The 18,311-nt window shown below is 38.2% G+C and overlaps 1 protein-coding gene and 1 pseudogene across 1 annotated transcript; both read left to right on the top strand.

The window, feature by feature from the left end:
- The first annotated feature begins 654 nt into the window (after window positions 1–654).
- Window positions 655–5,164, top strand: LOC118804331 (annotated as a pseudogene).
- Window positions 5,165–7,648: 2,484 nt separating this feature from the next.
- Window positions 7,649–12,540, top strand: LOC118804332 (macrophage mannose receptor 1-like). The gene is made up of 4 exons (XM_036564817.1): window positions 7,649–7,807; window positions 11,073–11,477; window positions 11,647–12,000; window positions 12,173–12,540. Exons 1-4 carry the CDS (start codon window positions 7,768–7,770, stop codon window positions 12,538–12,540), a joined length of 1,167 nt encoding a protein of 388 aa, XP_036420710.1. The 5' UTR covers window positions 7,649–7,767.
- The last annotated feature ends 5,771 nt before the right edge of the window (window positions 12,541–18,311 follow it).

Below are 18,311 nucleotides of genomic sequence, written 5' to 3'. Positions count from 1 at the left end.
TAACAAAACTGGACCTGATATCCCATTATAAATTCATTTGATGACATGAGTGCAGCATAAACAAAAGCAATGATCATTTAGAAAACAATAAATAAAAAACCATGGAGGTGGATATTTGATGTCACAGAGCTATGTTGCACCTCATTCTAAGACAGCTGTTCAATTCGAGGCTACAGCGTCAGCTCAACGTATTTGCAAATGATCTTATTAGACCCTCTCTGTCTCCACTGATGTGTGTGTGTGAACACATGCAAAATATGTGTACCTGCACTACACTGGCATGTCTCTGTTATTTCCGTGTTCAAAAGGCTAATTTGTTTTTTAGTTCCTGTATATTGACGTCATGTTGGTGTATGGATGCACCAAATGAAGAAAAATTGAAAAACCTTTTTTTTGGACTCACTAACAATCATTTTAAATGCCAATGTTACAATATTCTATATAACTCACCATAAAATAATGCTATAAAATAGGTTGTCATTGACCATGTCTTACTGGAAATTCATGAAAAGTGTCTTATAGCCTTTTGGGCATTGAAACTGTGGCCTGTATGATTCAGATAACATCAGTTAGCAGGACTGCTGATGACACAGACAGGAGGGGTTAAAGTGGCCAGATATGTACTGAGAAGATAGAGAGATACAGATCACACAGTGAAGAGAAGCAAACTGAAATGCATGAAGAGGAGAAAACGAAGCCTAAACACCCAGGTAAGAGTTACACTGAGTGACTTAACATTAATTCATTTTCTTTATGCTTTTTTGGTGGTTATATTGGAAACTGTCACAGGTTTATATGTTCTTTTTTGGATACTGTAGTCTACACACGTTAGTGTTCTTTAGTAAAGCCAATGGATTATTTAGAATCATGAGTTCTATATAAAATCATTTCATGCTTTAAATGTTGTTTGCATGGTGAAATGGTTCGTCAGCTTGATGCAGAATATGTTCTACAGCATCTCCTACTGTTAAGATGTCAAGCTTGAAACAATAGAAGAACATTTTGGGTGCTATATAGAACCATTTTCACAAATGTACTGTACAGAAACACATACTGTAAAACCTGAGAGGTTAAGTCAACTCAAATATTTTAAGTTCAATAAATGATTTAAACTTACGTAAATTGATTAAATTGTATGAATTGTATCCATAAGTTGTGTTAACTTCATTCTTTCATTAAGATGTGTTTTACAGTGTATATAAGACATTCTTTATCAATATGAAGTACCGTTCCACCATGCAAAGAACCATTTAAGCATGAAATGGTTCTATATAGAACTCCTGGCTCTAAATACAACCCTTACCTTTATTAAAGAATCTTTGAAAAACCATCTTCTATATGTGTGTAGTGTAAATATTACCACATAGTAGAGCTGTAGCATAGATATTTTTTGAGTAATTGAGTACTAAAATATCAGCACAAACACAGTAAAATCATTACAGAATAAAAAGGTTTTGTGCAGTTACTTATGTTTTTCATGCCTGGGCAATAAAAGAAAATGAAAAAACAAAAAAAAAAAACAGTTAACACAGCTGAACTAGTTCGGCAGTTGAGTACTTTGAGGTAACTGTGGGCTGTTTTTCAGTTTATTCATTTAAGTTCTTCTCTTTGGTTCATGTTTTAGTGGTGTTTGAGTAGTTTGAACATGGTGCAGATTTTAGATGCTCATCTTAACCGAAGCACTGCAGTTACAAATAGCTCATTTTAAAGCTTAACAGTTTTTAAAGATGTCGAACTGATATTGTTATCAATGTCGACCGATGTTCCAGGTTTCAATATCGACATGTTTATCAGATAAGAAAAATATCATGTCATCAGTGTAGTTTTGAGTTGCTTGAGTTGCAGGTTGGTTCTTGAGTCATATTGCTATAGTGTAGGGTGCTTACCCAGAGATTGAACCCCAGTCTACAGTGTAGAAGGCAGAGGTGTTACCCACTACACTACACCATACTTTGTTAGCCCCATTTTACCTTGTTCTTCAGTGGTCAGGACCCCCGTGGACCCTCACAGAGCAGGTACTATTTAGGTGGTGGATCATTCTCAGCACTGCAGTAACACTGATGTGGTGGTGGTGTGTTAGTGTGTGTTGTGCTGGTCTGAGTGGATCAGACACAGCAGTGCTGCTGGAGTTTTTAAACACCTCAGTGTCACTGCTGGACTGAGAATAGTCCACCAACCAAAAATATCCAGCCAGCAGCGTCCTCTGGGCAGCGTCCTGTGACCACTGATGAAGGACTAGAGGATGACCAACACAAACTGTGCAGCAGCAGATGAGCTATCGTCTCTGACTTCGCATCTACAAGGTGGACTGACAAGGTAGAAGTGTCTAATAGAGTGGACAGTGAGTGGACACAGTGTTTAAAAGCTCCAGCAGCACTGCTGTGTCTGATCCACTCGTACCAGCACAACACACACTAACACACCACCACCACATCAGTGTTACTGCAAAGGGGGCTAACAAAGTATGCAAAAAAACAGATGGACTACAGTCTGTAACTGTAGAACTACAAAGTGCACCTATATAGTAAGTGGAGCTGATAAAATGGACAATGAGTGTAGAAACAAGGAGGTGGTCATAATGTTGTGCCTGATCGGTGTATAAATGTAGAGTAGAAGACTCCAGCAGAGCAGCACTACCACATGCATTACTACTGTTGCAGCACTCAAGTCCAGTTTCAGTCTCGACTGGAAAGACCGGTATAAAGAGCGTAAATTAATAGTTTCAGTCTTGTGTCAGTCTCGGATTAAGGCGGACTGAAACACTATTCTCTAGGACAGCCAAGAGGAATGCCTCTATCCGAGGTAACTGGAAACTAAACCTTTTATAGTTTTATTGAAAATGACCTTCAAAGTCAAAACAGTCTGTTCTCTACATGTTTGAATAAAATCTGTTCACTGCTATTTGATGAGCTAATTGATCTATCAGTGAGTTTTTTCATTTGTTGATGTTCACTGGTTCCAAAATTCAGATATCCCCTGAGGACAGAGGGGAATTATTACTTCACTAAAGTTATTATTATGCATTCATTTAATTTCACATATAATGACTAAAAGTGATTGTACAATGAACTACAGAATTTGATTTTTTCCCCTCTGGTCTCAGTTTTGTCTTGATCTTGCCCCTTCTACTCTCGGTCTTGACTCAAACTCAACTATTACAAAAACTTGGTTGTGACTCATATTCGATGTGCCTTGACTCAGACTCACCTCTAGTGTTCTTGACTACAACACTATACATTAGTACTACAAATAGACCTGTTAATGGTAATATTTTTTTAAAATACATTATTAAAGATCCTAATAAGATGATCAAAAATATGATAACAAAACAAACAGCTTCTCTTTTTCTCTCAGAAATGGATCAGACATGGGTCTCCATCATCTTCTTTCTCTCAGGTCAGTACTTAAGGGTTTAAGGAAGAATCCTGTATGATCCATATGGAAGTCTTTTTTTGTGGGCACCTAAAGACTCTCAATGTTTATGATAATTTTGCGATCATGTAGGTTCTGTGTAAAAATGTGAGATGAATGTATGTTATAAAGCTATTTCTGTTCTGCCGCAGTTTATCATCACCTGATAATGAGCCTCTTTCTCATGTTCTTCACAGCTGTCTGTGGTGTATCTGCATATGTTCCTCATCAGTATATCTTTGTGAATGAGAGTAAAACCTGGACTGAAGCTCAGAGCTACTGCAGACAGAACTACACTGATCTGGCCACCATCAACAACATGGAGGAGATGAAGAAGCTGAATGCTACTCTGAACAACAAACCTAGCAGCCCTGTTTGGATCAGTCTAGACAGAGCGTACACTGGGAAATGGCTGTGGTCTCTAGCAGATGAAAGTTTCTACAGGGAGGGAGACACGTACAGAAACTGGAGGAGTGGAGAACCAAACAGCCATGGGGGGATTGAGTACTGTGTTGGGATGTTTAAAGATGATGGAACCTGGTTTGATATCAGATGTGATGAAAAGTACACTTTTGTGTGTTATGATGGTAAGAACATCTAAATGAATATTAATGAAAGGCATTATGATTTCATGAAATGACCACTGAAAACAATTAATCAGACTTAATGTTTTTTTTCTGTGAATCATTGTCATCTTACTGCTCTGTCTGAAAGTCCTTTTGTGAGTTACAAGCGAGAAACGTACAAACAGAAACTATTAATAACGTAATTATATCTTTCAGAAAAGAAGACGGGCACTGAAAGATACGTATTCATTAATGAGACAAAGATCTGGCACAACGCTCAGAGCTACTGCAGAGAACATCACACAGACCTGGCCAGTGTGAGGAACCAGACTGAGAACCAGCAGATTCTTCATTTGTCAAAAATGAATTCAAATGTTAATGATATTTGGACCGGCCTGTTCAAACGACTCCTGGCAGTGGTCAGATCAGAGTGACTCCTCATTCAGATACTGGATGTCTGGTCCAGATAAATATGGTCATGGTGAAATGTGTGCTGCAGTGTTTGAACAAGGTTACTGGAATGATGTGAGCTGCACCAACAAGCTCCCATTCATCTGCTATGAGAGTGAGTTAGATTTCACTGATTCAGCACTGTGTGTGTTTATGTATTATTCTAACTGATCAGTTAGTTTACCTCTTTAATTTATAGTCAGTTTGTTTTGTTTACTTTATTGCACCCTTGGATACATATAAGTCTTTACTCTGAATGTTCGTTTGTTATACTGTGTGTCTTTATGCAAAGACACTGGAATTTCTAAATTATGCACTGATCATTTTCCATTTTTCTTTTGTCACCAGATAAGCTGATCTTGATCAAGCAGAATCTGACCTGGAGAGAAGCTCTGAGATACTGCAGGGTGAATCATGTGGATCTGGTCTCAGTTCACTCTGAGGAGATCCAGCTCTGGGTGAAGGAGGTGGCACAGAAAGCCTCCACTGAACATGTGTGGCTGGGTCTGCGTCACACCTGCACCCTCAGCTTCTGGTTCTGGGTGAGTGGAGAGTCGATCTGCTACCAGAACTGGGCTCCAGGTAATGGGACAGGAGGAGAAGACTGCAGCTCTGTAGAGAGAACCGGAGCGGTGCAGTCTAGAGGAGGTCAGCAGTGGGTCAGCCTGCCTGAGGACCACAAACTCAACTTCATCTGCACCACCTATGAAGGTTAGATACTGAAACCAGGTTTCGTTCCTCTTCCATAACCAGCATCATTGGATCCTCAGTTTTACTTACAGATTTTATAAATAATAAAGGGTTATATGGATATATTTACATATTGAATTTCCTCCAGTGTGTACTTTTTCACATACTTTTCCTCTTGACTCAGTTACATCTTTCCATTTTAAATGTTTATGTTTACACTGATAAAAGAATTTTATAATTAAAGCTGTTTATTCAACTGTCATTTTTAAACACTTTATTCTTATTTGGTTTTATCAACATTCAAATTTGTGTGTTTTCTTATATGTACTTTTTTGCTAAGACTACTTATAACAGATTTTTGTCTATATCTGTCATGTTGATTTTTATTATGTAATCATAAGGATATTCAATTGTAATTGCCTCATTATGTCACTCAAGAAAAATAAATAAAAATATAAAAAACATTTCAATTCACATCTTTATCAACTCATCTTTGTCTTCTCTTCATCTATATATGCATGTACACCTGTCCTGCAGGCTGTAAGTCCTCTCACATACAGTCAGTTCCATAATTATTGGTACCCTTGGTAAAGATGGTAAAACAGATCCACCACCGTTCTTCACAGATCAGACGAGGTTCTTACCTACATGGCCGTCTTTGTCTCTATGCCTATCCACCTCTGGTGTTTGCTGCCAAATGATCATTTCATTTAGTGAAGAAAAGATGTTGTTCAGCCCTACCTTTCTCTGTGTGAAAAAGTAAGTGCCCCTACCTATGAAATTAACCAGTGAACCAAATTCAGTAGACATTTGGGTTCAATTTCACAGGCCACAGTTTGGGATAATACTCTGTGGAGGATGAAGGTGGTATTGTTTTTTGGAAGACATGGGTTCCGTTACATCTGGACTAAAGCCAAAACCACATTTCACTACAAGAACATCATATCAGTAAAACATGGTGGTGGTAGCGTGATGATCTGGGGCTACTTTGCTTCTGCATGAGATAACTAATGCAGTTCCTATGTAGCCAAATTAAAACAATTTTGCAAAGACGAGCAAGTCAAAATTCCTCTACAGTGATGTAAACGACTGTTACTGTTGGTGGCACAGTTATTAGGTTTTGTAACGAGACAGAACTGGGCAGATGCTTGTATTTAAAACCAGGAAATGAGGCTTTATGAGTTAAAATGAGGTCAACACTCATGGTTGGAAAGTGTACAAAGGCCAAATGCAGAACAAGCCAAATACAACAAGGAAGATACATAACAAAGACAAATACAGGCAAACACAATCCAAAAAGGGATAAAAGGCAAAAGTTGCAGAAATATAAAGTCATAGTCCGATACACAGGGAAGCAATAAACACAGGATAAATGGTCAGCAGCTCTGTTGAACAAAGCAATACATCACACAGAGCTAAACTAAATCCCAGGCTTTAACTAAACTGAGTCACATGGTAAGCGAGACAGGTGAAGCAAAATCAGTATTCGGGTGAGGCTGAGTGCCGATTGGTTGTTGGTAATAGTGCCACTGTCACGTGATCTCCCAGGGAGTTCTGGAAAGTGGAGTTCACTACTAAGTCGAAGCCAGAGGGATGCTTGACAGGTTTAGGGGGGAAAATACTTTTTCACACGGGTGGTAAATGTTTTGAATAAATCTTTATCTTCAGTAGATTGTTTGCACTTCCTCAAAAGAACATATTTAGAGAGTCCCCAGAACCCCTGACATTAGGCTATAATTTCAGACAATTGCACTCAAAAAAAACTTCCGAAAAGATCATTTGCTACTGTGTAAATAATGCTAGATAATATATTACGAAATTAAATAATGTACTATTATAGATAAGCCACTGTTATTTCTCATCATAATGGCCTATTTTTCTTACAATGAATCTCCTGCGAGTCAAATTCTCATTGGCTGGGGGAGCTGTCAATCATAAATGATTAGCCAATCAATTGACCAGCTGTGTGGGTGAAGGGAGAGAGGCATGTTCGGCAGGCTCAGTGAGACTCCAGTGCCCAAATTTAACATGGTGGATCATGCAAATGAATTAGCGTCACAGAAATGTCAACATACAAGTGAAAATGGGCTGCATTCCTACAGGCTGTGTAAGGAAGTCCACTGAGGTCTTCTCTACTTTTGGCATTTAACGCTCACTAAGTCTTTTTAATGAGATAAACATGCCTTATGAAAAAATTAACATTCACGCTGTGACAGCTGGATCATAAAATTGTATCCAGAGGTTGGAATCTGAGTTGTAACGCTGCTGAATGTGAACTGATCAAAGTTGAGTCAAACCAGACTGATGGTTCCGGTTCCGTTCTGATCATCCATGGACAGGCCTAGAAAGTTTGTTTTGTAAATCAACCTGCGTCAGTCTGTACAGTTGACGGAACATCATGCAAAGAGCTTCACGTTTCCTCTTTACTGGAACTGACATTGTACGATGACTAATAAATACAAACAAAGACTGTGATGGTATCTCTCCAGGACTCCATCCAACAGAGGCTGAGCATATCTAGAGAGAGTTACACAGACGTAGAACACTGTGGATGAACATAACGTGAGAAGAAGAGCAACAGAAACACATCACAAGGGAGAAAAACATTTACTTTTTTACCAAGGTGTTACAGAGGAAGAGTTTCTCAGAAATGGATCAGAAGTGGATTTCAATCATCTTGCTTTTCTCAGGTCAGTGTGCCTCTATTAATACAAGACTAACATAAGATAGTGAATAAGTTTACTGTGTGTGTGGAACACTTAGTTATTCGTTGGTTAGGTGTTGATGTCACTTACAATTATAAAATATTTACCTGAGACAGTCATACAGACCATACTAGGCTACATGCATGTACACTGATCAGGCATAACATTATGACCACCTCCTTGTTTCTACGCTCATTGTCCATTTTATCAGCTCCACTTACTATATAGGTGCACTTTGTAGTTCTACAGTTACAGACTGTAGTCCATCTGTTTCTCTGCATACTTTGTTAGCTCCCTTTTACCCTGTCCTTCAGTGGTCAGGACCCCCATGGACCCTCACAGAGCAGGTACTATTTGGGTGGTGGATCATTCTCAGCACTGCAGTAACACTGACGTGGTGGTGGTGTGTTAGTGTGTGTTGTGCTGGTCTGAGTGGATCAGACACAGCAGTGCTGCTGGAGTTTTTAAACACCTCAGTGTCACTGCTGGACTGAGAACAGTCCACCAACCAAAAATATCCAGCCAACAGCATCCTGTGACCACTAATGAAGGACTAGAGGATGACCAACACAAACTGTGCAGCAGCAGATAATTTTTGTAATATTTTGCTCATACAGATCTTGAAAATGTGTCACTTCAGACACCTTTTGAGAAATTGTTTTATAGCATGTCTTTGGTTGAAAATGCAAGATCTGTCATAGGGGTTTATTCTATTGCTTATTATTGAGTCAAAAAAGCAAAAGGTTACCTTTTTATTGATTTTCTATCCTCTTGGATTCATGCTGAGGGCCTAAACTCACATACACAGCACAACAGAAAATCTATAAAAAAAAAATAGCGACCTCATGCTATTTATTAATTTTTATTAATCAGATTGCACGGCTACGTGTTTGATTGTATGTCACTCTTTTATCTCTGTGTTGTAATATGAAAGCTAAAACCGAGATATATAATATATGGACAAAAGTATCGGGACACCGACACATTACACTTACAGGAGCTTTTATCACATCCTATTCTAAATCCATAGGCAATAATATGAATTTGCAGCTATAACAGCTTCCCCTCTTCTGGGAATCTTTTTACAAGATTTTGGAGAGCATCTGTGGGAATTTTTGCCCTTTCATCCAGAAGTGCATTTGTTAGGTCAGACGCTGCTGTTGGACGAGGCCTGGCTTGCAATCTCTGGTCTAGTTCATCACAAAGGTGGGACTGAGGTCAGGACTCTGTGAGGGCCAGTCAAGTTCTTCCACACCAAACTCACCCAGCCATGACATCATGGACCTTGCTTTGTGCACTGGTGCTCAGTCATGCAGGAACAGAAAAGGTTCTTTCCTAAACTGTTCCCACAAAGTTGGAAGCGTATAGTTGTAGAAAATGTCTTGGTGCTGAAGCATTAAGATTTCCCTTCACTGGAACTAAGGGTTCTAGGCCAACCCCTGAAAAACAACCCCATAGCATTATCCCTCCTCCACCAAATTTGGCAGTCAGGCAGGTAACGTTCTCTTGCCACTCACCAACCCAGACCTGTCCATCAGACTGACAGATAGAGAACCGTGATTCATCACTCCACAGACTATGTTTCCACTGCTCCAGAGTCCAGTGGCAGTGTGCCTTACGCCATCCAATGCTTGGCTTTACGCTTAGTGAGGCACTTCCTACCATGAAGCTCCCGGTGCACAGCACTATGCTCCTCAGCACTTGGCGACCATCTCTGTAACCTTACGCAGTATGACAATGTTTGGCTAAGTGGCTGTGGTTCCTAAATGCTTCCAATCACTTACAATAAAACTCACAGTTGATTGTGGAATATCTAGGAGGGAAGAAATATTGTGAACTGACTTGATGCAATAGTGGCATCCGATTACAGCACCCCATTTGAATTCAGTGAGCTCTTTAGACCCATTCTTTCACAAATGTGTGTAAAGGCAGACTGCATGACTAGATGCTTGATTTTGTACACCTGTGGCAATTGGACTGAACCAAACACATGAATCCAAGGATTATGATGTGTGTCCCAATACTTTTGTCCATATAATGTAACAGTAATGAGTGGGTTTTGGGTTTTTTTGAAGCTTGATTGCTGGCTGATGGGTGGTCACAGCTGGATGAGTTTTGTGAGGGCAGGGTCTGCTGAGTGTAGTGATGTGTGAATCATTTCGCTGTTTTAACCATAGTGCTCATATCAGGATGTTGTGTGATATATACACCATGTTTGTAACTTAAATCGTTTTGAAGTTGTATATAACAAACTGCAGCTATGCACATTAACAGAAGAATTGCATGAAGAAAACTGTCAATCAATAACAGGAAGGAGCACTGCAAATGAAATAAAAATGACCAGAGTAAAGTTTTTCCCTTGTGCTTTATCCATATGTATTCTCTTGTTATGTTGAGGCCTTGCGCTAAAATAAAAAAAATAAAAAAAAAGTGAAAACAGAATTTTATAAAGTTTTGCAAATGTATTAAGAAGGAAAAACAACATTTCTCATGGACTTTGCTATGACACTAGAAATGCTGTGGGGATGTTTTTAGCAGCTGGTACAGGGAGACTGGTCAGGGTTGAGAAAAAGCTGAACTCCTGGAAACACAGGAGTCACTTAGGGACAACTCTGTGAATGTCCTTGAGCGGCCCAGCCAGAGCCCAATCGAACATCTCTGGAGAGATCTGAAAATGGCTGTCCACTGATGGTCCCCATCCAATCTGACAGAGCTTGAGAGGACCTGCAGAGAAGAATGGCAGAAAATATCCAAATCCAGGTGTATAAACCTTTTGGCATCATAGCCAAGGCTGCAATCGCTGCCAAAGGTGCTTCAACTAAGTACGGGGTAAAAGGTTTGAATACTTATGTCAATGCTATATTTTAGGTTGTCCTTTTCAATAAATTTGCAAGAATTTTTAAAATTCGTTTTTCATTATGGAGTATTGAGTTCAAAATTCGGTTTTCATTATGGAGTATTGAGTTCAAAATGAAAGGGAAAAACCTTTTTTTTAGCACAAGACCACAACGTAACAAAATGTGTAAGATGTGAAATTGTCTGAAGAATTTCCGAATGCACTGTATGCACATTAGTGTGAGTGATTTGAGTCTGTGTTAAATGAGTCAAGAGATGTGTATTTTTGTGTTATTGTGTGTTACAGGTGTGAATTTTTCTCACTGTTTACTGCATTCAGGCCTTTTGAGACATGTGTTTCTTATCAGCTGCAATATCAGACCAACTAAAATACATTTTCATTTCCTTTGCACAGCTGTCTGTGATTTAACTGCAAATGTTCCTCATCAGTATATCTTTGTGAATGAGAGCAAAACCTGGACTGAAGCTCAGAGCTACTGCAGACAGAACTACACTGATCTGGCCACCATCAACAACATGGAGAAGATGAAGAAGCTCAATTCTACACTAAATGAGCGTCTGAAAGATACACCCAACAACTCTGTTTGGATCGGCCTAGACAGAGGGGATGCTGGGAAATGGCTGTGGTCTCTAGCAGATGGAAATTTCTACAGAGATGGAGACATGTACAGAAACTGGAGGCGTGAAGAACCTAACAATGGGAGAGACAAGAACGAGTACTGTGTTGCCATGTATAAAGATAATGGAGAGTGGTTTGATGTTCAGTGTGACGAATTATACACTTTTGTGTGCTATAATGGTAAGAAGAAATGTGTTAAGGAAAGATATTACTTCATGAAATAGATCTAGAAAATACTGAAAACTGATTAATTCTTATTGTGCAGATCATTTTTAGTACACTGTTGTGGGTTATGGGAACAGAAATTTATTTATAGTAACTGACATTAATAATGTAATTAAATCTTTAGAAAAGAAGACGGGCACTGAAATATACATATTCATTAATAAGACAAAGATCTGGCGTGATGCTCAGAGCTACTGCAGAGAACATCACACAGACCTGGCCAGTGTGAGGAACCAGACTGAGAACCAGCAGATCTTTAATATATCAAAAAACTATTCAAATTCTCAAAATATTTGGATCGGCCTGTTTAACGACTCCTGGAAGTGGTCAGATCAGAGTATCTCCTCATTCAGGTACTGGATGTCTGGTCCAAATAAACATAGTCAAAATCAAAAGTGTGCTGCAGTGTTGCTGACTGAGAAGGGTCAGTGGAATAATGAGGAGTGCAACAACCAGCTCCCATTCATCTGTTATGAGAGTAAGTTGTAGTTCACTTCTTCAACAGTGTCTGCATTTATGCATTATTAAGTTAGTTTACCTTTTTATTTATATTTGACACTGTATTTACTGCAAAACCCTTAGATGACTTTGAAGACACTGGAATGTCTAAATTATCCAATAATCACCTTAAGTTTTCCTTCTGCTTCCAGATAAGCTGATCTTGATCAATCAGAATCTGACTTGGAGAGAAGCTCTGAGATACTGCAGGGTGAAACATGTGGATCTGGTCTCAGTTCACTCTGAGGAGATCCAGCTCTGGGTGAAGGAGGTGGCACAGAAAGCCTCCACTGAACATGTGTGGCTGGGTCTGCGTCACACCTGCACCCTCAGCTTCTGGTTCTGGGTGAGTGGAGAGTCGATCTGCTACCAGAACTGGGCTCCAGGTAACGGGACAGGAGGAGAAGACTGCAGCCCTGTAGAGAGAACTGGAGCAGTGCAGTCTAGAGGAGGTCAGCAGTGGGTCAGCCTGCCTGAGGACCACAAACTCAACTTCATCTGCACCACCTATGAAGGTTAGTTACTGTTTGTGGATGTTACTGGAATTCTGATGTACTTTGCATTTGTAAACCATCTTTTTTATCTTTTTTTCCAACAATGAAGACTGAAACCAGGTGGTTCCTCTTCCATAACCATCATCAGCAGATCTACAGTTTTATACTTTTTGTCTTTATTGATAGTGAGAGTTATACTGGTCTACCAGCATGAATGTTTACTGTACTCCTGTGTGTTTGATGTGCACATTATACCTTTTTTTCATCCATTTAAGTTACAGTGGGCCTCATTGCTGAACCACAATCAGAATTCAATACAAATTGAATCTCAATCTTTCGTAAAATAACCTTTAGCATAAATTGTATGTATTTATTATCCACAAAAAATTTTCTGTGAGGTTGTGTGTATAGTCATGTTTTTTTTCTATGTTTGTTTCTCTATTTTAATATGTAATCATAAGGAATTTTACATGTTATTGCCTCATTATTTCTGTCACTTATCATGAATGTAAGAAACTCATTTCAGTTCAGGTCTTTTGAAAACTTTTTTTTTGGTCTTTATTCATTTTTTGTCACATGCACATTCCCTGTATGCTTTCCTCAGCCACATAGGGAAAGGTTTACAGTTTATTTTCAAAATCATACATTAGGGACGTATTAGTGTCTTGTTCTTTGTTCAATAAAGCTTAAATTAGACCACTCTACATGGTTTATTTGCTTTGCTTTAAGCTGTATTCATTTTGCACTGTATTATTAAACAACTGGAGTAAAAGAATTAAGAAAATTGCTCATGATTTCATTATTAGTCATAATAACTCATAGTAGCCACTTATTAATATCTTGTTAATATCCTCCTAAATTTCTGAGCATAAGTTACCACCTAAATTCACATTTTATGTGTAGAATTGCCAGTGTTGTTGCCAGGCTGTAGGTAGCATCAAGTGCATTGCTTACAAGTATTTACAAATTTCCTCTAAAATCACAAAATACATTTATAAATTAATTTAAATGACCAAAATGAAAGTGGAACATACTTGTACTTAATTATCAATACAATGCTCTTAATAAATGCTTACAAATATCCTCAGAATAGCTTCTAAAGAACTCGCGATGTTTAAAAGATCATTACTAATGAAATCTGCAAGAGCAAAACTAAAGGGGAACTTCATTCTTAAACAAACACTGCCTTACCCTTAGTAAGTGATTAAAAATAATATTTCCATGCTATAAGCTATAAAGAATGGACGTCAGCTCTCAGACTTGCAGCTAAATGCAACAAAATGCTGTAATTCAAGAAAACTGTTTACTTGCATTTACGACAATGTTTGGTATCTGTGAATTCAGATCATTGTTTCCTTTTCATAGGTCTTCATTAAGTGTTTGTATCTGAAAGACTGCAATTAACACATTAGGCAGCAAGCAGTTATTAACATGTCATATAATATATATTCATACCGTATTTCTAAACTTACAAATAAAAGGATCCACTTTACTCTGTCATTATTAATTGGGTAACACTTTCAACTTTTCTTTGGTCCTGCAATGTCCAAATACACCAGAATACAAGTAATAATAAGTGGTGCCTTATTAACCTTGCAAGGCAGAAAGCTTTGTCAGCTGATCCTGGAAAAATTCAAATATATACAGTATATTATAGAGCTCCCACTGACAGACACAAACAGTACAACATTTAAAATTTCAATGTGAATAATCAGTCACTTTAACATTTCAAATGTTTATAATGTTTTTATAACTGTTATAACATATAACTATATTATAAGTGCTTTGTAATTATGTACAGGTTATTATCAATATAAAAGACCTTACACTGAATAGTGATACTTGTCTCATGAGGTATCTTATGAGGTAATATTAAGGTTTAAAGGTATGCTAACAAAGCATTTTCATCAAGTTACAAAGAGTTATAAGCACATTTATAACTATCTATGACTTCATAGAAAGGGGTATGTAACTTTTTTGGCACATTGATTATTAAGTGTGCAATTACATTTAACAGTATATTATCTCACAGTTAGGTACATGCTGATTTAAACACTGTGTCACAGATGAAACAAAACCTTATATCTCTATTTTTGCTCTTTTTTGAACACATTTTGGAAAAGCCAGCTGCCGTTTTTATTGTGTCAAAAATTTCACAACAAATGGACAAATATAAACAGCCCCAATTGGCTTAGAATAAAATCTTGTTGCATTAACTTACATTGAAACTTCCAACAAGGACAGTTATCAGTAATCAGAGATCAGAGGTTTCGTTCCAACAGTGACAATATGCAAAGTGTTTTACTTGCTACACAGCAGACCAGGAACATGTTGATAACAACACTATCTAGGACTGTACAGAACGCAAATGGCAAGAGTTCAACACCAGCACTTCCAGTTCATCATCATTGGACTTTTTTTTCATAATCAGACCTGATATCCCATTATAAATTCATTTGATGACATGGGTATGGCATAAACCAAAGCAAGGATCATTTAGAAAACAATTAATATAAAACATAGAGGTGAATATGTGATGTCACAAAGCTATGTTGTTGCAGTCATCATGAGAGCACCTCATTCTAAGATTGCTGTTCATTTCGAGGCTACAGTGTCAGCTCAACCTATTTACAGGTGATCTTATTAGAACCTCTTTGTCTCCACTGATGTCTGCGTGTGAACACATGCAGAATATGTGTACCTGCACTACACTGGCATGTCTCTGTTATTTCCGTGTTCAAAAGGCTAATTTGTTTTTTAGTTCCTGTACATGGATGTCATGTCGATGTAAGCATGCACCAAATGAAAAATCATTTTAAGAGCATGGATTTTATGGACTCCCTAACAATCATTCTAAACAATAGGTTACAATACTGCATATAACTTACCATAAATTAATGCTAGAAATAGGCCATCGTTGATTATGTCTTACTGGAAATTCATGAATAGTGTGTTATAGCCTTTTGGGCACTGAAACTGTATGATTCAGATAAGGACTGCTGATGACATAGATAGGAGGGGTTTAAAGTGGACACAGATATACTGGGAAGACAGAGAGATACAGATCACAGTGAAGAGAAGCAAACAGAAGTGCATGAAGAGCAGAAAATGAAGACTAAACACCCAGGTAGGAGTTACACTGAGTGACCAAACATGAACTCATTAAATTTGAATAAATGAATTCATTCATTATGCTTTTTTAGTGTTGATATTGGTGAATTGTCATGGGTTTATCTGTTTCTTTTTTTTTGGAATTTACACACATTAGGGTTCTTTAGTAAAGCCATTTTTTTTAGAACCATGGGTTCTATATAGAACCCTTCCATGCTTTAAGAGCTATTTGCAGAATATGTAGTACATAGTTCTGTATAGAAGCTTTTTAAACATAGTTCTGTATAGCATCTGCTATTGTTAAGAAGTCAAGTTTGTAACATTAGAAGAAGACTTTTGGGTGCTATATAGAATCATTTTCAGAAATATTCTACTTTTATCACATGCTTTATCAATATGAAGAACCATTTCACCATGCAAATAACCATTTAAGCATGAAATGGTTCTATATAGAACTCATGGCTCTGAATACAACCATTGCCTTTACTGAAGAAGCTTTGAAGAACCATCTTTTTAAGTGTGTAGTGTAAATATTACTAGATAGTAGAGCTTTAGCATAGACAGTTGTTGAGCCCAAGACACATCCAAGACTATGACTAGTTGAGACTGAGTCAAGACCGAGTCTAAAGGGGGACGAGACCAAGTAAAAAGCGAGGGTGTATGAGAGCAAGATCATGTCAAGTTTGGGTCCACTTTGAGACCAAGCATAGTCTTTATGGATTCCAGAACAAATTTCTTAGTGTGTTAAATTGTTTGGAGAAAATTGTGGCCATTGACCACAATTTTCCACCCTGTTTACTGAAGTCTTTCCGATTAATATAGATTCATTTGTTACTTTAGTCCCTGCCAATTGCCAGCTGAGTGGTCTTTCTGACTGAAGCTCCTGCCATCCATTCCTCAATAATGAACCTTCTTTCAAACTCATTTAGGTCTTTTCCTTTTGCCACTTTGATCTGAAACAAGGTCAGCTGGGTCTGCTCAACATTTTTATATCTGCCACAGAACACGATAGGATGTTACTTGCTTAATTATATCATGCAGTACGTCTGTGTGGAATGTTTATGTCTCCTCACTCATTTATTCAGGTTTTTCTTTTAATATGTCACCCGTCTGAATATTATCATACAATCTCAGAAAAAAAAATGTACTAAAGCGTCACTGGGGTGGTACCCTCAATGGTCTTCTGTACCTTTAGTTAGGAAACATGTCCTCACTCCAGTCTTTTTATTTTATTGTTCTGTTTTAGAACATTAGATTATGAAAAAAATACAAATACATACCATTCTCATTAAAACAAAACAAACAAAAAAAATAGATAAAGACTAACCTTAAAACTAAGGTTGTACCTTTGCGGTACATGCACAGTAACTTTTTATCTGACAGTGTACATATAAATATGTGTATATTGTCACTTTCCAAAAAAAAAATAATACTAATAAATAAAAATTACAGCTTTTCATGAAAATGCAAAAACTTACTTAACTTTTAAGTACAGAAATGTTATTCCTGATTTTGGAGCATTTCTGTTGGTCCATATATCATGAAATGTTCACATTATGATATGTATGCAACAATATACATGGGCATTTCCAAATGTTTGAACACACTGGTAAAAATGAAATGTTTTTCATCTAAAGATCTAATGTTCCAAACAAGTAGGCCCCAGGTCTCATGTGAGCCCCATGCCACTGAGCCAGCACACCCATAGTGACCCCTTCATGTTCATGGGTGTACAAACGAATAGGCCGTTTGTAGTCGGGAAAACCCAGAGCTCGAGGAGAGCGTACCTTGCATGGGTTCTCATCCTTTGCAGGCAGCAGCAGATCATCAGCATATTGCAGCACTGTACAGCCCTCTGGCATTGTCAGCGTATTTAAGGAATTGTGCACTGTGGTGCCAAAAAACAGCTGGTGAATCAGTAAAGCCCTGTGGGAGTCTTGTCCAGGTATACCGTTTACCCTCAAAAGTAAAGGAAAATAGACCGAGTGTATTTATGGACAGGGATGCCGTAAAATACATACATACATACATACATCATCTAAACCGCTTATCCTTCTGGGTCGCGGTGGGGTGCTGGAGCCTATCCCAGCTGTCATTGGGCGGAAGGCAGGATACACCCTGGACAGGTCGCCAGTCCATCGCAGGGCAGGGATGCCGAAAAATGCAGAACATAAATCTACAACAGTGAAATGTTTGTGCATCACTCAAATTCTGTTGACAGTGGCAGGCACATCTGGCACTTATGGGATTACAACATGATTAACTTGCCACAGGTCCTGAGTAAACCTCCAGCTGCAACTGCCCTCTTTGCGATCTGGGTTAACTGGTGTGTTGTAAGGGGACACTGTTTTGTTGAGTATGCCTTGATTTAGTAATGACTGTATCAAACCCTTGATTCCTTCCTCTTTGTCTTTAGATAAAGCATACTGCTTCCAATGGACTGGCTGCCACATACATGAGGTACATGATGTAAGCGCTCTAGAATTTTTAGCAATGTGCTGAGGTCACACAATTCGACAGACAAAGAATAATTGCCTTCGTTATACACAACCATATTGCCGACATCAAAAGAAATGGATAAATGCAATTTGGACATGATGGTATGACCCAGTAGACTAAATGGAGAGTCTGGAATAATGACGAACCAGAGCAGGAAAAAAATTCCTGGGTCACTTGGAGAGGTTAC

The sequence above is a fragment of the Colossoma macropomum genome, unplaced genomic scaffold (genome assembly GCF_904425465.1).
Source record: "Colossoma macropomum unplaced genomic scaffold, Colossoma_macropomum, whole genome shotgun sequence".
NCBI classification, from domain to species: domain Eukaryota; kingdom Metazoa; phylum Chordata; class Actinopteri; order Characiformes; family Serrasalmidae; genus Colossoma; species Colossoma macropomum.
Note: the sequence above shows the minus strand (reverse complement) of the source record. Positions and strands in the feature narration are given on the sequence as shown.